The 21,708-nt window shown below is 42.8% G+C and overlaps 1 protein-coding gene across 4 annotated transcripts in view; it reads left to right on the top strand.

Annotated features, from left to right (window-relative positions):
- Positions 1 to 21,708, top strand: part of hlcs (holocarboxylase synthetase (biotin-(proprionyl-CoA-carboxylase (ATP-hydrolysing)) ligase)) — a 122,598-nt gene that overhangs the window by 30,359 nt on the left and 70,531 nt on the right. For 2 of the 4 annotated variants that reach the window (XM_088321120.1, XM_088321119.1), the window contains exon 2: positions 17,046 to 17,208. The exons of the other annotated variants lie outside the window; for them this stretch is intronic. In XM_088321120.1, the coding sequence (XP_088177246.1) occupies positions 17,046 to 17,208 (163 nt within the window). The remainder of the gene's footprint in view (positions 1 to 17,045; positions 17,209 to 21,708) is intronic. 4 annotated transcript variants of the gene reach the window in all.

Genomic DNA, 21,708 nt, shown 5'->3' with positions numbered 1-21,708 from the left:
CCGCGACGTTACTGAGGATAAGCGGTGCAGATGATGGATGGATGGATTGATGATGATGATGATGATAATCTGCTGGTGAGTGCCTGTTGGGCGGGCCTTTGCTCACGGGGTCTGGCCAGGCACAGGGGACGACGTGGGCTCACCACCTGTGGAAGGGGTCGGGTTCCTAGAGAGCTGGGTAGCAGCCAAAGGAGAGGTCCTTAGCGCTCCGATCCCCGGCTACAGAAACTGGCTTTTGGGACAGTGAATGTTACACCTCTGACGGGGAAGGAGCCCGAGGTGGTGTGTAAGGTTGAGAAGATATAGTGAGACCATGGAAGACGACTACCGAACAGTTTCAAGAAAATTCATGTCCACCATTCGGCGTCTTATGTGTGGGAAGCTGTGTGCCATCAACATTGTGTATAGTGGTTATGGGGTGCTGCTGACCTCGACCCGGCATGTTGTGAATCAGTGGGCAGAGTACTTCGAGGACCTCCTCAATCCCACCGAAACGTCTTCCTCTGAGGAAGCAGAGCTGGGGGACTCTGAGGTGGGCTCTCATATCTCTGGGGTTGAAGTCACTGAGGTGGTCAATTCAGGGTTATTGGAGAAGAGGGTCCGCCAGGAAGTCAAATCACGGGTACAAGAGGAGCAGTGTGGTTTTCGTCTTGGCCGTGGAACACTGTGGACCAGCTCTACACCCTCTGTAGGGTCCTTGAGGGTGCATGAGAGTTTGCTTATCCAATATACATGTCTTTTGTGGACTTGGAGAAGGCATTCGACTGTGTTCCTCGGGAGGCCCAATGGGGGGGAGCTTCGGGAGTATGTGGTACCACACAGTCTTATCTGTGCGGTCCCTGTACGCCCGGTGCCAGAGTCTGGTCCGCATTGCCAGCAGTAAGTCAGATTTGTTTCCGGTGGGAGTTGGACTCTGCCAGGGCTGCCCTTTGTCACAGATTCTGTTCAAAACTTTCTATGCGCAGCCTTGGTGAGGAAGCAGTCCGGTTTGGGGTCTCAGTATTGCATCACTGCCTTTTGCAGATGATGTGGCTCTGTTGGCTTCCTCGGGCCATGGTCTTCAGCTCTCACTGGAGCAATTCGCAGCAGAGTGTGAAGCGGCCGGGATGAGGATCAGCACCGAGACCATGGTACTTAGCTGGAAAAGGGTGGCATGCTCCCTCCGGGTTGGGGATGAGATCTTGCCCTAAATGGATGATTTTAAGTATCTTGGCTTCTTGTCCACGAGTGAGCGTAGGATGAAATGAGAACTCGACAGACGGGTTGGTGCAGCGTCTGCCGTCATGCGGACCCTTACCGGTCCGTTGTGGTGAAGAGGGAGCTGAGCCAAAAGGCACAACTCTCGATCTACCGTTTGATCTACGTTCCTACCCTTACCTATGGTCATGAATTGTGGTTTATGACCGAAAGAATACAATCTCTGATACAAGTGGCTGAAATGAGTTTCCTCCGCAGGGTGTCTGGGATCTCCCTTAGAGGACGGTGAGAAGCTCAGTCATCTATTGTAGAGCCACTGCTCCTCCACCACATTAAGAGGAGCCAGTGGCTCGGGCATCTGATAAGGATGTCTCCTGGATGCCTCCCTCGCATTTGCCACAGGCAGGAGCCCCCGGGGATGACCCAGGACACGCTGAAGCGACTATGTCTCTAGGCTGGCCTGGGAATGCCTCGGGGTCCCGTCGGATGAGCTGGAGGAAGTGGCAGAGGATAGGGAAGTTTGGGCTTCCCTGTTGAGGCTGTTTTATTTTTAACGATTAATTTGTGTGATAAGTATTTGAACACCTCAGAAAAATTAATGTTTACATTTGGTACAGTAGCCTTTGTTTGCTATCCTGTAGTCTTTCACCAGGTTTGCATACACTGCAGGACGGATCTTGGCCCACTCCTCCACACAGATCTTCTCTAGCTCAGTCAAGTTTCTGGGCTGTCGCTGAGAAACATGGAGTTTGAGCTCCCTCCAAAGATTTTTGATTGGGCTCTGATCTGGAGTCTGGCTCGGCCATGCTAAAACCTTGATATGCTTCTTACGGATCCACTCCTTGGTTTTCCTGGCTGTGTGCTTCAGGTCATTGTCGTGTTGTAAGACAGGGCCACGACCCATCTTCAATTCTGACTTAGGGAAGGAGGTTGTTCCCCAAAATCTCACAATCCACGACCCAGTCATCCTCTTTAATGAAGTGCACTCATCCTGTCCCTTGTTCAGAAAAACATCCCCAAAGCATAATGCCTCAACGTAGGGATGGTGTTCTTCGGATTGTACTCTTCATTTTTCTTCTTCCAAACATGCTTCGTGTAATTCGGACCAAAAAGTTCTCTTTTGGGCTGATCTGACCACAAAACTTTCTCCCATGACTCCTCTGTATCATCCAAACGGTCATGTACAAACTTGAGAGGGCCTTGACATGTGCTGGTTTAAGCAGGGGAACCTTTCGTTCCATGCCTGATTTCAAACCATTAGATCTTAGTGTTTTACCTACAGTAACCTTGGAAATGTTGGTCCCAACTCTATTCAGGTCGTTGACCAACGCCTGTCGTTTAGTTCTGGGATGATACCTCACCTTTCTTAGAATCATTGAGACCTCGCGAGGTGATATCTTGCATGGTGCTCGACTACGATTGAGATTGACCGTCATGTTTCGCTTCTTCCATTTTTTTTAATGATTGCTCCAACAGTGGACCTTTTTTCACCAAGCTGCTTGGCAATTGCTCTGTAGCCCTTTCCAGCCTTGTGCAGGTGTGCAATTTTGTCTCTTGTGTCTTTGGACAGCTCTTTGGTCTTCGCCATGTTATAAGTTAAAGTCTTACTAATTTTATGGGGTGGACAGGCGTCTTTATGCAGCTAACAACACTTCATTTGATACAGGATGATTCATGGAGTGCAGGTGGACTACTAATGGGCGGACTAACAGGTCTTTCAGGGTCAGAATTCTACATGATACACAGGTGTTCAAATAATCTGCAGCTGCATCACACAAATGAATTGTCAGAAAATCATGCATTGTGATTTCTGGATTTTCCGTTTTAGTTTATCCCTCTCACAGTGGACATGCAAATTTCAGACCCCTCCAGGATTTCTAAGTAGGACAAATAGCAAAATAGCAGGGTGTTCAAATACTTATTTTCTTCACTGTATTATTATAAAAGATATTCTATGAATATAGAATATATATTTTAATAATAATAATTGTCTTTGGTGCTCTTGGTGTAACAACTGACAGTTTTGTTGTTTGTGTTGCTCATCAAACAAGGTATTGTTGAACCTCTGCTAGGGGGGAGGCCTTTCCCAAGCAGCAGGATCACCCATTTCTAAGTGTCTGTGGTCTGTGCTTTAAAAAGACAAGACATGGTAGTTTGAGCCATATCTCTCCAGCATTAAGCTACCATTTGTCTGCCCTAACTGTGAGCCATCTAGTAAATGTTAGTAATGTGTTCTTATTAAGTTATCTCCATTTGTTTCGTTTTTGTTCAGTTTTCACCACCACCAGCATATTTAATTACCGTATTTTCCGCACTATAAGGCGCACCTAAAAGCCTTTATTTTTTTCAAAAGCTGACCATGCGCCTTATAATACAGTGCGCCTTATATATGGATCAATATTAAGTCGCAAAGTCTTGCAACTAAGGCAAGCAGCCGCCGACTAGATTTCCCCCCGAAGGCTAAGTAGTCCGCGTTGTATGCTGGGATTTATATACCGGCGTTTAATTTCCTAACCAATGTGTCAATCATCATTTGAATCAGTCACTATTGGCTAAAGTTATTCAGAGGTAAAAGGGGCGGATCCTTTTTATCATTTACAGGCTCGCATAGGCTAAAGGGGCGAAACAAAGCCTGCAATTGGCCGAAAAAGATGAATGTGAATCACACGTTGGGTTGCACTACGGCATAGAGAAAACATTTTTTACTATTCTGTATTTCTAAATATTTTACTCTCCTGGATTTACTACACTCACGGTTGTAAGAAGACCATAATTACGTATCATTATTGAACGTGATGGCTGCAAGAGAACTTAGGTGAGCTATGCGGCTTTATATTTTCCCGGTATCTTGTTTTAGAATGATCTTGATGTTCTGTGTATGCACAGTAAAGAACCCCGTTTCCCTGCACATAAAGATTCTTACTTTGCTGTCCACACAGTTGCCAGAAAAAAAATAAAATGGAAACTAAGAAATGTTTGGAATTTCTTGAATCCCAAGACTTTAACCTTCCGAATGATATTTGGAACGATGCATTTGAGTGATTGGTGTCATCGTACAGACACTGTTTCCGTACATGTCTGAGACACGTATTTGCTTCTTTGCAACCTTTCGGAATGTTAAGGGGGTAATAAGTTTGACTGAACTATCTGACTGTTTTGTCGACGTTCCCATTGTAGCGCCTTATAATCCGGTGCGCCTTATGTATGGAAAGTATAGGACCAAAAACTATTTTTTAGGGGTGCGCCCTATAACCCAGTGCGCCTTATAGTGCGGAAAATACGGTACCTTGTTATTTTGTTTATAATATAGATCTAGATTGGGATACATTTGCATAATATAATGGTGTCAGCAATAAAATAACAATAACAGTGTTCAAAAACAACAGTAAAAATAGACATATAGTTTGTAATTATCATAATAAAGATAATAATAACTAAACCACAGAATAATAGCCATGATAATGGTTATAATATTACTTAAAAGCTTAATTATTAGTTTGACCCATCTAGTTACTGTAAAGGCTTCTGCTCACTAACATATAACAAATAATGGATAACAATGATAATAACACCAATGACCACATGAGTTATAATAATCATTATTATAGTACCCATCTTTATAATGCTACTAATCACTAATGTAATTCAGACACAATTAATAACAATAACAAAAGTAGCGTTCATAACAGTTATGATTTAATACTGAGGTTAATTATTGTCTTAAACCATCAATTTGCTAAATAACAGTTCTGTTCTTTAAATCTCATTCTGACCACATTTTAGTCCTCTCTGTACTTTGACAGTAATGTTTTTTTTTGTGTGTGTGTTTGGATTTAAACAAGTATTTGGACATTGTTTGAGATCATCTTGTAATTTGTTCCAAAGTTTGATTCTACGTACAGACGCACATATACTTTTCCCACTGGTTGAATATTGAAATTACTACATTCCCTTTATAGCTTCCTTCATTTTGGCATGAACAATTTTTGGATGTTTTCTGGCAGTACCTCTTTGTTCCCTCAATAGCAGCTTTGAAATGGAAAACTCCACTAGATCAGACAGCTTTAATAATTTGGACTGCAGAAATAGAATATTGGTGTGATCACAGTATCCTTCCTTTGAGCATAATTCTTATTGCATGTTTTAGAATAGAATAGAATAGAATAGAATAGAATATACCTTTATTGTCATTGTTACAAATGGGCTAACATATTGTGACAACGAAATTGGGCATGACACTCCAGTTTTACACATTCAAGTGAGGTATGAGCAAGAAGATAAAGGAACAGAGAAGATAATGTTATAAGACAAGGGGGATAAGGCTATAGTTATAATTTACATGGTATTTACACAAGAAATGTCGGCATGTGGGATGTTACATACAGGGTAGTCGTGATAACGTCGGTATCGTAACGGTTGTGCAATATTGCATTTGGTGCAAAGTCATCATAGTGCAAAAATAGTCAGCATGAAACAGGAAATGGTCAGACATTGTGCAATTTGAGCATTAAACGTAGTGCAGTCGACATGTGCAAGAACAAGACATGAGTAACATTATATTCGTAGACATGAGTAACATTATATTCGTAAAACATTATATTCGTAAAACATTATATTCGTAGTAACATTATATTCGTAATTTTTGGAGTATAGTAAGGGGATGGAGTGAACTTTTATAATCATTGCCCCAGATTTTTACACATTATGTTAAATAAGGCAAAACCTAGAGAACAATATAATAAATACAATGCATTATAGTTTAGGAAAAACATTTCTTTGTTGATAATTGAAATGCTTTTAGATGCCTTAGTTTGTATGTGTATTTTTCAGTTTAATATACTGTCTATTGTAACTCCTAAACATTTTATTTCTGATACATTGTCAATGGCAATACCATCCATTTTCACCGCCAGACCTAGATTTTCCTTGTGACTTCTGAAAAATATCACTTAATAATAATTTTTTAAATGCATTTAAATCCATCCATTTTTTTAGTTTAAATAATTCACTATTATTATTTGTTATAGAAAATGTTAGTGTCATCTACAATTATTACTAATTTTTAATAGTTTTGAAACATTAAAAATATTGTTTTTATAAATTGAAAAGTTTTGGATCCAGGAAAAAACCCTGTGGTACTCCACAACACATGTCCAAGTATCCAGATGTCAACTCTCCCATTTTCACATATTGCTGCCTCCCAGTCAAATAACTGAATGCATCCCAGAGCCACTCCTCTGATGCCATATCATTACAGGTTTTTTTTAATAACAATGATTAATGATATCAAAAGTTGTCCTGTGGTGAGGGGCCCTCTCCCTCTGGGAGGTGTGAGAATTCTCCCACCGTGGTCCACTGCGTGTCGTAAGGCTACTAAAGTGAAGGAAGCGAGGAGACTGGGGATCCTCTCCTTTCTACTACCTAAGAGGGCAGCAAGACAAAGAAAGGCGGGCTGGGGACGGAAAGGTCTCGCAAACCCTAATTATGGGGTCACTAAATGTGAGAGGATGTGGAAGTAAAGCGACTGAGAGGAAGAAAGAGGAGATTGGAAGGACGATGACTAAAAGGAATGTTGATGTGTTGCCTTGAGTGAAAAACAGATGAAAGGAAAGGGTGAATCACAGCTTGGAGGTATGTATGGTAAAAAGTCTGGAGTTACGGCTGGACATGTTAGAGAAGGAGTGGCTGTGCTTGTGAGTGAGAAAGCTAAGGAAAAACTGGTGGAGTGGAAGGTGATATCTTCCAGATTGATGTGGGTGGGGTTAAAGTGGGGTGTAGAAGTACGGATGTTTACAATGCATATGGACCCGGTTCAAAAAGAGGTGCTGAGGAGAGAGGAGAGTTCTGGAAGGATTTGTCCAAATGTGTGGCAAGTGCGAAAGAAGGGTGGAAAGTGGTAATACTAGGTGACCTGAATGCTAGAGTGGGTGATGGAACGGTTCAAAATGTGGTTGGTAGATATGGAGTACCAGGAAGAAATGAGAGTGGGAAGAAATTGATAGAGTTTTGTGTGGAAAATAGATAGATAGATAGATACTTTATTCATCCCCGAACGGAAATTCACATTTCCAGCAGCATCCCTGAGCTGAGAACAGTACAATAATAAAGCCAAACGAATACAATATACAAATACCCAGTGTGACGTGCAAATGCCCACTGTAGCGTGTTATATAGAGTAACTAAATAGTGCTACACAGAATACATATTGCAGTAAGATTCGGTCATATCCAATGTAGGTGGTGTGGTTTAATGTGGGCTTTTACTCTGCCGGGTGGAGTTAAAGAGCCTCATGACATGAGGAAGAAAAGATCTCTTTAGTCTGTCCGTAGTACAAGACAGTGACAGCAGTCTGTCGCTGAAACTGCTCTTATGTCTGGAGATAATGCTGTGTAGTGGATGCGATGGATTGTCCATGATTGACCTCAGCTTTTTCAGTGCTCGTCTCTCAGCTACTGTTGTTAGGCTGTCCAGCTCTTTGCCCACAACAGAGCTCGCTTTCCTAGCCAGTTTATTGAGACGAGAGGCATCCTTCTTCTTGACGCTGCCTCCCCAACACGCTGCCGCATAGAAGAGGGCGCTTGCCCCTACTGTCTCATAGAATATTTTCAGGAGCTTTTTGCAGATGTTGAAGGAGGCCAGCCTTCTGAGGAAGTAAAGTCGGCTTTGCCCTTTCCTACATAGAGCTTCTGTGTTGGCAGTCCAGTCCAGTTTGTTGTCCAGCTGCACACCCAGGTATTTGTAGGTCTGGACAAATTCTACACATGCTCCCTTGATGGTTACAGGAACCGGGTGAGTTCTGGTTCTCCTGAAGTCCACCACCATCTCTCTGGTCTTGGTGGTGTTTAGGTGCAGGTGGTTTGCGTCGCTCCATCGGACAAAGTCCTGAATCAATTTCCTGTACTCCTCCTCCTGCCCGTTTCTGATACATCCCACGATCGCAGTGTCGTCGGCAAACTTTTGCACATGGCAGGACTCAGAGTTGTACTTAAAGTCCGATGTATATAGAGTGAATAGGAACGGAGAGAGAACGGTCCCCTGCGGAGATCCTGTGCTGCTAACCACAGTGTCCGATGTACAGCCCCCCTGTTTCACATACTGGGGTCTGCCTGTCAGGTAGTCAGTAATCCATTCTACAAGGTGTGAGCTAACTCCCATCTCTGTCAGTTTCCTACTCAGTAGCAGAGGCTGTATGGTATTGAAGGCACTGGAGAAGTCCAAAAATGTAATCCTCACAGCACCCTTCGCCCTATCCAGGTGAGAGAGGGATCGGTGTAACATGTGTACTATAGCATCCTCCACTCCCACCTTCTCCTGGTAAGCAAATTGCAGTGGGTCGATGGCGTGACGGACCTGTAGCCTCAGGTGGTGCAGCAGCAGCCGCTCCATGGTCTTCATCACATGTGATGTCAGGGCGACCGGCCTGAAGTTGTTGAGTTCCTCAGGTCTTGATTTCTTTGGGACTGGGATGATGCAGGATGTTTTCCACAGCTGAGGGACCCTCCCCTGTTCAAGGCTCAGGTTGAAGATGCGCTGTAGAGGGTCTCCCAGCTCAGACGCACAGGCTTTCAGCAGTCGGGGGGATACTCCATCCGGACCAGCTGCCTTGCTGGTTCGTAGCCTTCTCAGCTCTCCACACACCTGGGCTGAAGTTATTTTTAGTGGGGGGATGTCTTCCATGCTAGTGTCCAGAGGGGGAGGGGGAAGGACAGCTACATTACTCAGGGGTGAGGATGAGGCGGAGTGGTCAAACCTGTTGAAAAAGTTGTTCAACTGGTTGACTCGCCCCACATCTATATCCACAGCTGGTAATTGCAAATACATTGTTTAAAAAGAGGGACGTGAATAAGTATACCTTTGTGTTAGGTTCAAGTCTCCAACATTTATAATAAAACGCTCTGAAATAAAAGACAAAGAGAATCGGTTCTTTAGAATTGGTTATTTTATTTATCATTATGAGATCCGCGGAGACCAAGCTGTTAGAATCTCCTCCTCGCTCGCTCTGAAGACGTCTCCAAACCCTCCCTTCTAATATTCAGGTTCTTGGAGAAAAACAACTTGAGTTATGGCATGCACAGGTCAGGGTGCACCCACATGTGAAAGAGACAGAAACAAAAAACAACTCATGGCCTTGAGAAACAGCTTAGGCTGAAAACTATACAAAAAGGGCTGAGAACACTTATAACATATTACTGTCAACTGTAGGATAAATATATGTATATAACTCCAACACTTTGTCAGAGTGGATGGTGGTGAGATGGATGACATATCACTGATGGATTCTGTAGTGTTTAGGAAAGGGATGTTAAGTAGATTGTTGGATGTGCATGTTGACAGAAGTGAAATGAGTGGCATGTCTGATCATTTTTATGTGTAAGGAAAACTGAGACTCGATGGATCGTGGAGGGCTAGTTATAAGAAGAGTGTGAGGGAAGAGGTGAAAATGTCAGTTGAACAAGGCAGAAAAGGAAAGAGAGGATAGGGGAAGAGTATTAACAGATTAGTAGAAGAAAAGTGGTGAGTGTGGAAATGGAATAAAAGTGGTTTAAAGAGGCAGTCTTGAGGAGTGCGAAAGAAGTGGGTGGAATGAAAAAAAGTTGGTCGAGGTATTAGGAAAGGAAGTGAATGGTGGAATGATGAGGTCTCAGAGGCTGTGCCAGCGACGAGACATGTCTTGTTGATGCGTATGAAAGGTACAAAGTGAAGAAAAGGTTGGTAAAAGCGGTCGTGGAAGCAGCCCAAAAGAAAACAAATGATGAATGGTGTCGAAAGATAGGAGTGAAGTTTGAGGAAGGGAGAAAAGTATTCTGCAAAGAAGTGATAAGAGTAAGAAAGAGCGAGTCTGGAAAGGAAGCGATAATGAAATGTAAGGACGGTAGACTGCTGGTTAGCGGTAGTGTTGTCAGGACGAGATGGACAGAATATTTTGAGGAGTAAATGTGGAGGATGGGAGAGAAGTGAGAGTGGAGGCGATCGGTGGTATGGGGAGAATGCCCGTGTTGGGTGATTTAAATGTGAAGCCTGATAAGGTGTTTGCAGTATGACAGGTGTGTGAGAAATATTTTGCAAAAGGTAAGGTTATTTATATGGCTTTCATGGACTTGGAAAAGGTGTATGACAGAGTTGATATAGAGGCATTGTGGCAGTTGATGGTTATGTATGGAGTGGGTGGAACGTTGTTGGAAGCATTGAAGTTTTTATGTGAACAGCAGAGCATGTGTAAGAGTAGGGAGTGAGACAAGTGAGTGGTTCCCTGTGTTGACTGGTGTGAGACAGGGGTGAATCATGTCACCATGGCTATTAAATGTGTATGTGGATGGTGTGGTGAGAGTATTTGGCAGCGGTGTAGAGATGATGGATAACAGTGGAATGGTGTGGCAGGTAAGTCAGTTATTGTTTGCAGATGACACAGCCCTTGTGGCTGATTCTGAGGAAATATTGTGAAGGTTGGTAATGGAGTTTGGAAGAAATAGGCGTAAGTTATGTGTGAATTTCGGCACAAGTAAGGTGATGAGGCGTATGCTCAAAAATCTATGGGTCCAAAGGAGATTTATGGGTCCCCAAAATTTAGTGTTATCGAGGTTGAATTTGTGAATCGGCGACAAATATATGATATAAATCTATATATTCATTCCCTTTTAATCATCACAGTTTATTTGTATTACAAATCAGTTATCACTTCAAGAGTTTTCAGTTCACAACAATATTGTCCATTATACAAAATAATGTTGCTGAAATATTAATCTATATTTTCATTCCGTTTTAATCATCACAATAAATTGGTAATACAAAGCAGTTATCACTTCAGATTTTTCAGTTCACAACAATATTGTACATTATACAAAATAATATTGCTGAAATAATTATATTAATCTTTTTTTCATGCAGTTTTAATCATCACAGTTAATTGGTAATACAAAGCAATTTTTACTTCATATTTTTCAGTTCATATAATTTCAGGTGAATTGGCCGGTCCAAATTGTCCCTAGGTGTGAATGAGCGAATGAGTTGTCTGTCCCTGTGTGCCCTGCGATTGGCTGGCAACCAGTTCAGGGTGTCCCCTGCCCACTGCCCGGAGATGGCTGGGATGGGCTCCAGCCCCCCCGCGACCCTAATGAGGATAAGCGGTACGGCTGATGAGATGAGATGAGATCATCTTCGTGGTTTGCTGTCCCCCCACAGTTGCAATGCCTTCTCAAGGTCCAATGAAAGCAACGGAATTTCCATAGCTAATTTGTGGTTTTCATTGTCATTTTGCCGATCCAATGTGGTTTTCTGAAAGTTTGTATTGCTAAATGATTTATGCAATCCAGATTTTTTGTCACGCTGGGTACACGCATCACAGAACATGTAGCCTCCATTATAATCCTCTTCATAGTGTAACCAGCAATATAATTTAGTCCATTTTGGCAGAAAAGTCCTTTTCTTGCTAGGAGTATTCTTTTGTTTATTTTCTTTGTTCAAATCGTTCACTTCAATACACGTGTTTTCCTTGCCTGACGCAATCTTCCGAAGAATTTCTCTGCCGTTTTTTCGTGCCGAAATTATTGCCGTTGTCACTTTCTGTGTTATGTTTTGACTTATTATGGACACAAAATTACCAATTTTGTGTTGATTTTCACCTTCACTCGACAACCACCACAACAATGACGTAATCTCGAAGCAACAAGATCTCGTTTGCCGAAAACTCGAACCGCGAGACCAAAACAACAATGACGGATCTGTCTGACAAAAAATTTGGAGTGCGGTAAATCTTTGTTTGAAAAAAAAAAAAAAAAGTAATCGGGTAATTATGACAATGTTGTGTCAAAAAAGTTGCGTCCCAGGGACGCACGTTGATTTGACACTATGCGTCCCCAGCAAAGATGATAAAAAATAAAAACAAGACATAAAATCATAAAAACATAAGAAATGGAGAAGCTATGTGTTGTAGGCAGTCCTGAACAGGTGTGTTTTTAGATGGGACTTAAAAGTGGAGAGAGGTGTGCAGTTTTGGAGGTCCGGAGGTAGATTGTTCCAAAGCTTGGGAGCAGCGCGACTGAAGGCTCTGGCTCCCATGGTGCTCAGATGGGCAGGGGGCACTGACAGTCGGAGGGAGGACGAGGATCTGAGGGAGCGAGTGGGGACGTGCACCTGGAGAAGGTCGGACAGGTAAGGAGGAGCCAGGTTGTGAATGGCCATATATGTATGTAAGATGAGTTTGTAGCTGATGCGATGCTGAACAGGAAGCCAGTGTAGCTGTTGGAGAACGGGGGTGATGTGCTGCTGGGAAGATGTTTTTGTGATGATGCGAGCAGAGGCGTTTTGAACCAGCTGAATTTTATGGAGGGACTTTTGGGGAAGGCCGAAGAGGAGAGCATTGCAGTAGTCAAGGCGGGATGTGACAAGACTGTGGACGAGAATAGCAGTAGTGCGGGGGGTGAGGGAAGGGCGGAGTCTGGTAATATTGCGGAGGTGGAAATAAGCAGTGCGGGTGATGGTGTTGATATGTGAGTGGAAGGTAAGCATGCTATCCAGGATGACACCCAGACTCTTGACCTGGGGGGAGGGGGACACTAAGGAGCTGTCGATGTTGAGAGAGAAGTTGTTTACTTTGGATAAAGTGGATTTGGTGCCAAGAAGGAGGAATTCTGTTTTATTGGCATTTAATTTAAGAAAGTTTGTTGTGAACCATGTTTTGAGTTCGGAAAGGCAAGAGGTGAGGGAGGGAGGTGGGAGTATGGAGTTTGGTTTGCAGGAGAGGTAGAGTTGGGTGTCATCAGCAAAGCAGTGAAAGTGGATATTAAATTTGCGGAGGATATGACCAAGAGGCAAGAGGTAGACGATGAAGAGAAGAGGACCTAAGACAGATCCCTGGGGTACACCTGAGGTGACTAGGGAGGGCTTTGAGGTGAAGGATTTCAGCTGGACAAACTGAGTGCGGCCAGTGAGATAGGAATGGAACCAACTGAGGGGAGTATGGGTGAGACCAATGGAGGAGAGTCTATTGAGGAGGATAGGGTGAGAGATTGTGTCGAAGGCGGCGCTCAAGTCTAGGAGGATGAGGATGGAGACTAAACCGGAGTCGGATGCTATGAGGAGATCATTTACAATACGGATTAGGGCAGTCTCTGTGCTGTGGCGGGGGCGGAAACCAGACTGAAAGGGCTCATAGAGAGAGTGGAGGGACAGGTGCGAGTGGAGTTGAGCAGCAACAGTTTTTTCAAGGATTTTTGAAATAAATGGAAGGTTGGAGATGGGGCGGAGGTTGTCGAAGTTGTTGGGGTCAGCACCATGTTTTTTAAGTGTAGGAGTAACAGCAGCGGTTTTGAAAAGTGATGGGACAATACCAGAAGAGAGTGAGGAGTGAATAATGGCAGATATGAGAGGAAGCAGGGAAGGGAGGCAGGATTTAACAAGGGATGAAGGGAGGGGATCGAGCTGGCAAGTGGTGGGCTTGGATTTGAGTATGAGGTTGGATAATTCAGCAGTCGTGGGTGGAGCAAAACTGGAGAAGAAGTGACAAGGAGAAGGAAATTCAGATGGGGAGGGAGCAGACAGGTTTTGATGGAGTTGGTGATGAATCTTAAGGATTTTGTGATTGAAGTACTCCATTATGGAGTTGCAGGTTGCTGTGGAGTACAGGTGGAGGGGGAGAGAATTTGGTGGCTGGAGGATTTTGTTCATGACAGAGAAGAGAGTTCTTGAATTTCCTTCGTTGGAAAGGATGAGGCCGGAGTAGTAGCTGGATTTGGTTTGTGCAATTTGGTCCTTGTATTTAGCAGTATGGGTAGTGTACATGTCCTTATGGATGGTGAGGCCGGTTTTCTTATAGAGTCGCTCAAGTTGGCGGTTCTTTGATTTCATTGACCGAAGAGCGGGTGTAAACCAGGGGGCAGATGTGGAGAATGAGGCAGTCCTGGTTTTCAGGGGGGCAAGAGAATTTAGAATATTTGTGAGGCAGGTATTGTAGTGAGTGGTAAGCTCATCCGGGCTTGAAAGAGCTTCTGGGGGCGGGGAACGGTCAATAATGGAGCAGAGGGTGTCAATGTTGATATTTTTGGTATTACGAAAAGAAATGAGACGGGAGGTTTTGACAGTAGAGAGACAGAGTACGGTGTTAAAAGTGAGGAGGACATGATCAGATTCAGGAAAAACGTTGGAAGTGGGCTTGGAAGTAGAGAGGCCAGAGCAGCAAACCAAGTCCAATGTGTGGCCTTTAATGTGGGTGGGGAAGTCAATGAGGCTGTGTATCCCGAGACTCTCCAGGCAGGATGTGAAGTCTCTGGTGAGTGGCAGGTTGGGGTTGTCCATGTGAATATTGAAATCTCCTAATAAAATTAAATTTGGCGAGAGAGTGGATAAATGTGTAATTAAGCTGGAGAATTCATTTATAAAATCACTATGTGGCTTTGGGGGGCGATAAATTGAAGCAATAATGGTTGGCGTGGGTCCGGGGAGCTTAAACACCAGACATTCAAAGGAGGTCGATGAAGTGACGGAGACAGGCAAGACTTTCCACTTCTCGCGGTGAATTACCGCGAGACCTCCTCCACGGCCGTTGCCACGGGGACGGCAGATGTAAACAAAGCCGGGAGGAGTGGAGTCATTCAGAGCAGCGAAGTCGTTTGTTTGTTGCCAAGTTTCTGTTAAAACGAGGAAGTCGAGTTTTCGTTCAGCGAGGACGTCTTGGATGAGGTGGCCCTTGTTCCTGAGTGAGCGGACGTTCAGCAATCCAAAGTTGACGGCGGAGGTGTCTTGTTTGACGGCGGCAGTGCTGTTAGCCGACCTAGCTAGGCGGGCTAATGTATGGCAGTTAGCCCTACGGCCGCAGTTTATGGGAGGGCGTCGAGATGTGGACCAGGTCGAGGTGATTGAACCAGGGTTTTTATACTCGACGTGCCTGCGCGATCCGCGGTGAATGTAGCGGCGTCGAGGCAGGCGAGTTATGTCAGGATGGTGGAGCAGCTCCGGTGGCGGAGGCCCCCGCGCAATCCACCGGATCCGGAGAAGATCCGCGATAGAATACTGGAGCAATCCTGTCGCTGGATGGTGGCAGAACGTCAGGAGTATCAGCAATAATCCAAAAGCGGCGAGGTTATGGCACGCCATGACGAGGGAGAGAGGCCGGTGCTGTGACAGCTGGTATGTTTAAGTTAGCCCGAGGGCTAAGTTACGAGGGTTTGATTGATAAAGTGAAATGTTGGTTCAGGTTACATCAACCAAAGTACCCACAGTCCAAAACAGAAGGGCAAAAGAAAAATCAGAAAAAGTATCTGAGCTTCGAAAAAGTTTGAATCGAATGAAAGTTTGGAAAAGTTTTTGGAGTGAGAAGCGGCGACATACACGCCAGCGTCCTCTCACCCCGGAAGTCAAAGTGTCCCGTTTCATCTGGAGGGACGAAACAATGACCTACTTGGGTGCCGAGGTGCATAACCTGTTTGGGTGTTTGGGCATTTGGGTAGGCCATGGTTCAAAAAATGTGTGTTTTTTGCTTCTTTTTACCTTTTTATTTTCTTTGTTTTTGTATGTGTTTGTCTTGCTGTCGGTCACCCCTCTCGAGGGATATGACCAGGATAGATGGATAGATAGGTATCAAAAGCTTTTTTTAATGAAATGATCTGCATTTCTATAGCGCTTTTCAAGTCAATGACTTCCCAAAGCGCTTTATAATGTGCTCCACATTTCCCAATAGCGGCCTTGCAGCCATGTAAGGCGCTAACCTGCTCATTGGGGGTATTAGGGGTTCAGTGTCTTACCCAAGGACACTTTGACATGTAACACGGACGAGCCGGGATTCGAACTGGGATCCCTTGATCCCAAGATAAGCGCTCTACCTCCTGAGCTACTGCCGCCCCAATCATGATATAACAAAGTTTACCATAGTTTTAAACGCAGTATTTCCAATCTCACTCATATCCCATTTTCTGGCTTTGTCCCTCTGGTTTGGCCACTAGCTTGATCAAGCATGGCTGCTGACCTGGCAAGCCTCGCCGGCTACCTGTTGAGTTGAGACCTGGCCAGGACCGGCCAGGGCCCTGGTCCAGCTTGTTCCTTTTAGGACACCCCTCTTGCCTTGTGGCAGGCCAAAATCAGACTGCCCTTGCAAGGTGAGACTTGTACCAGCTCTAGGTTTCGGTCTCCTGATGGGGGCCGAACCCGAACTGGTGTTCTTCAAATGAACACTTGTAAATGTGTAAACCTCCCCTTTGAAAAATATGTATAATTCAATGTTTAGTTTTTCAGATTGTGATCAAATTTGACAAGGTACTAGGGAAGGCTGGTGCTTGGCAATCATCATCTTGAGCTCGTAAGTCGCCTTTGTAGCATTTTCATTTGACTCGTGGGGTCTCGTGAAAAAACATAAGACGGCTACCAGTTACCTGACCTTTTCACCACGTTCGTTTCCAGTTCGGTTTTCGTAGTCAGCATGTTTCATCTGGCGGTGCTTCTTTATGTTCTATTCTTTGAAAGCAACCAGAGTCTCCTGGCAAATTGAGCAGATTCAGTTGTTATGGATTTTGGTGAAAAAATACTTAAATTGCCACTTGTCCTGGAGGCAGCGGCACTCAGTCACCTTTCCTTTTTTTATTTGTATTCATCATGTTGAAAATGGGGTGGGCTGAGCTAAAATTCTCCCAGAAAGCCAAGGACAAGGTGGCAAATGGGCTACTGTCATCATCTGGCGAAATGTATTTTTATTTTTTTTCTGTATAAAATTTATTTAATATTGCGGTCAACATTACTGGCAGGTCACATATTATTAATTTTATGAAGGAGGCCGCGGGCCAGTAATAATATGATCACAGGCTGGACTTTGGTCATTCTTCATTTAAATAAACTGATTCATGACAAGAGCTTTCCTTTTACAGGTGCTGAAATGGTCCGACTTTTGCCGCCCTTTGGCTCGCAGCCCCAAGCAGCCATTTATAGTAGCTGCTCAAGCCAGTTATGACAATTTCAGTAAGATAGCTGTGGCCTTTTTAGAAGATCGCCTACAACTGGATACTGGACTTGTGCCATCAAAGATTGTCCGTATGTATTACTTAAGTACCGTGCGTGCGTGTGTGTGTCCTTATTGTAAAACGAAAGCATTGATTGTCATCAAAATGTCTTGAATCCAATTTTTGAAAGTCTTGAAAATGCAAACACATCTTTAAGATTGTTTCAACTAAAAATATTTACTGTATGTACCTGACTATAAGTCTCTCTAGAGGCGCACCAGCTGAAAAATACATAATTAAGAAGGAAAAAACATGTATATAGTGGAAATGTTGAGCTCTTATTATAATTCAAACACGCACAAAATGAAAAAAGCATGAAACTTTCAGGGTTTGTTCTTCAAGGCATAAATTGAGATGTGGAGCGATTCTCCATTTGACCTTTGGGGTCAGATAGAGGTCACGACCTCCATGATGACATTTCTATGCATTAATTTAGAAATGTCTGTATATTAAACACTTAAATGTGACAGAAATGTAAATTTAATTTGTTTTCCATAAACATGGGCATGACCAATCATATTTAATACCAATATGTCTCTAGGGCAGACCTGGGCACTCCGGTCCTGGAGGGCCGTATGTTCTGCATGATTTTTGAGGTTTCTCTGATCCAATACAGGTGATTCCAATCACCAGTATCGTTGACGAGCACTTGCTAGCTTGCTAACGAGGTTATAATTTGTATCACCTGAGTTAAAGAAGAGCAAACTTCAAAATCTGGCAGGACGTATGGCCCTCCAGGACCGGAGGGCCCAGGTCTGCTCTAGAGGCATCTCCAGGGGTTGGTAGAGGTCATTGACCTCTGAAATTTAAGCTTTTTATCCATGCAATTGGAAACTTTTATCTGAAGATCTAAATGCAATAGCAATGTGGATATGTGTATATGCATGTTACTGACTAGGAGAAATTCATTTTCAATACCGTAAATTCCGGACTATAGAGCCCACCTGATTATAAGCCGCACCCACCACATTTTAAGAGGAAAACCGATTTTGTACTTACACGAACCGCACTTGTATATAAGCCGCATGTGCCCACATTAAAACATGTAACACAATCACAAAATTAGCTCAAACCCGGCTTTGAGTCCAGCGATTGTAACTGAATATAAAGTACACAGTCCAAAAACCACAGCCGGCAAAATGAACAGAAATTGATACCGGTACTTAGGGTTTGATGCAGACCTGCAGAGTCCGGGTACCCGTTGAAACTGATCCAAGGACAAAAGTCTATATTTTCCAAAGGGTGGGAAAAATATATATCCACTATTGTCCGCCGCGACAACAGGTCTCACTCACCTTTACCCCACTTCCCGTCAGCCCGCGTTTGCTCCGCCCCTCTTTTTTATTTCGCAAAACATATCAGACTAAGTGTCTCAAATAAATACATTACAAAAATATACAGGTGCAAATACATATTATACATCGGTTACACATATTTACAAAGAAAGACAGTACACCTAGAGTTTTCAAAGCTTTAATTTTAATATTATAACTTTCATCCCAAACCGTGCCTGTGAAGGGTAGCAAAACGCTACTAACAACACGCTCGCAACACAGTAAACGGGTCTCTTAAAAAAAACATACCGTATTTGTAGAAACCACGGTAAACTGTCCTCATCTTCCTCCTTATAACTGACGTCATCAAAGTCGTCTTCCCCAGTATGGGAAAGAGACTTTGTCATATAGACGTCGTCCCACGCTCCCTTATTCAAAAACACGTTAGCAACATGCTCGCAAAGTGAAGTTTACGTGCAGTAGTTCTGTTTCCTTCTTTATCGGACTGCTCGTTTGCTTTTAGCTTGAAAGCTACGTCATGTGCCTTCCTTTTTCCAATTTGCATGATGAGGATATGTCTACGTTAATTTAATTTGTGCGCAAGCTAAGGCGTTGCAGTCTTCCTCGGCGCATATATTCCACCAGTCTAAATCTTACCTTTTGTACTCGAGCGCCGCTGGCGGCTGTTAGAAAATTTACATAAATTGGCCGCATCACTGAATAAGCCGCAGGGTTAAGGGTTTGGGAAAAAAGTAGCGGCTTATAGTCTGGAATTTACGGTATTTATATTACTCTTACAGGTCATCTCTGGGGTCAGCTAGGGGTCATTGACTTCCAGCATCATGCATTTCTATGCATGAATCAGATACTATATCTTTGGATGTAAATGTTATAGAAATGTAAACACATGGTGTGTTTTGTGGATGAGAAACCCATTTTTAATATTTATATCATTCTGAAAGGACAACTTTATGGAGGCTGGGAGGTCATGGATGGCAAATCATCCCACATTTTGATAAATCAATACAAAACTGTTGGATCTTAATAAACAATACTGTATGAATACGAACATGAAAAAACTTTTTAAAAACTCAAACAACAATCAAAGTTTATATGCAGTGTAAACAGTTGAAAAGGTTACTTAAAGTATATACATTTATTCTTGGTACCATGACCTTTGGGGATTACGATGTTAGCCTGCAACTTCAGAATTAATCACTGCAGTTACTGGAGAATGTGTACAGTGCTGTGCATTTTAAGGTTGCCTTTTTACATTTTCAGTATACAACCCTTTTTGCAACCACAATGCACAAGTTCATAGCAAGCCTGTGAAGCTTTAAGGAGTTTTGACCAAAGTGTCTGCCATCCAGCATCGGTGTCAACCTATCTCCATTCAGATGGACTGGGCAAACATGGCTGAGGAACCAAAGCAAGGTTCTATGTATTTGCCTGGTACATTGATCTTTTTATGTGTTGCCTCAAAGCATCCTGTGTAGGTGGAATTTGACATTTAGCCTGTAGATCAGGCTGGACTGAGAGTAGTCTGTTCTTTAGTCTGGTGGTGTGAACACGGCTATTTACCTATACACCTAGTTTCTCTAATCGTTTTCTGTAAATTTCACCCAAGTCAGCTACTTTACATATTCACTGTCGCATACATCATCAATAAGAGCAACCGGTTCAGCAAAGGCAAGACTATGACGGTCACCTTCGTCATCATTACTGACATACATTGTTTGCCTTGCTCTGTTTTACAGTTTTGTTAGGTAAGTAAAATGGTTCTTTGCTTCAAGGGCAATCATATTTCCAGGAGATAGTTTTGCAAGTAGCTGTGTCCTCCAACTGTATTGCAAATTTGCGAACATTTGCATCCATCTGGATGAGGCTACTTCTTGCAGTTTTTTTGCAGTTTTTTTCTGACCTATTTTCATTGGAAAAGAAACAAACAGGCTATCAGTCAAAAGGAATGTGATGTTTTGCAGTACATGGCTGTATCTCATTTTGCTTAGCCCCTTGATATCGGTTGAATTCCTTCTGGTTTAATTTAAATCGACAAGACTCGTGCCACTTTGCAATGTAAGCTAACAGTCTACCCTCAACCTGTACCCTCATCTAGTCTAGCAATATCAATACCCATGAGAAAAACACCAAGTTATTTTAACTCCAAAAGATCCTTAGATAATGACACATTACCAACACCAACAGGTTTCTTGGTAGATTTTGCAGAACATTGCAATACCTCACCAGTGTGCAACTGGCACAGAACACACAAATCCCATTTAGTTTGTGATTGTTTTTGTGAGTGACATTTGGTTAGGTCAACCAGCATATGGTGTTTTACCATTGTGTATCAAGGAGTTGGCACACAGCTTGTGTGCCACAAGACTATTTATTTCTTTGCAAAAGTAAACTGCAGTTAACAATATGCAACCAAAAAAATGTAAAATTTCTAAATGATTTAAAATGAAATGTAAATATAAAGGAGATAAAACACAAGTGTGCACTTGTACTATCATCCATGGATAACTAAGGGTTTATATAATGCTTGTAAGAAAAAAAAAACTTATATAGAAAATTCCGGATATAAGACGTATAAAAACAAATTGACAGGAAAATTAAGAGCGAGCAAGAAATTATACCAATTTATTACATAATAACATAAGTAATATTGAAGGTATTTGGGATATATTAAATAGTATAATAAAAGGAAAGAATCTAAGTAATACATATCCAAACTATTTTATTGATAAGAACAGAGAAAATTATAATTGAAATCAAGTTGTGGAGAATTTCAATATTTATTTTGTAAATGTTGGACCAGAGCTCGCTGCAAATATCCCAGAGTGCAGTAGTAAGCTATTTGAGTCACTGATAAAAATGAACTCCAAGACCATGTTTTTATCTGGGGTTACGGAATCAGAGATCTTAGCAAATGTAAAAATAATAATAATAATATAATAATTTCCTTGTATTGTCATTCTGTGTAACAATGTACACAGAACGAAATGTCGATTGCATCTGACCCGATGCAGCCGCAGCCAAGAGAGGGCGCCGCCGACCACTTTTTAAGTCTTAGGAATGACTCGGCCGGGGCGCGAACCCGAACCTCCCAGTCTCAAAGCGGGCGCCTTACCATCTAGGCTAAAACGTCTATGGTTTGGACATCGATATGTTACTAGTCAAGCAAATTATAAATAGCATTGTGAAACCATTGACCTACATCTGTAATCTATCATTTCTAAGAGGCAAATTTCCAA

This window comes from Urocampus carinirostris, chromosome 17 (genome assembly GCF_059441175.1).
Source record: "Urocampus carinirostris isolate Australia breed hairy pipefish chromosome 17, RoL_Ucar_1.0, whole genome shotgun sequence".
NCBI lineage: Eukaryota > Metazoa > Chordata > Actinopteri > Syngnathiformes > Syngnathidae > Urocampus > Urocampus carinirostris.
Note: the sequence above shows the minus strand (reverse complement) of the source record. Positions and strands in the feature narration are given on the sequence as shown.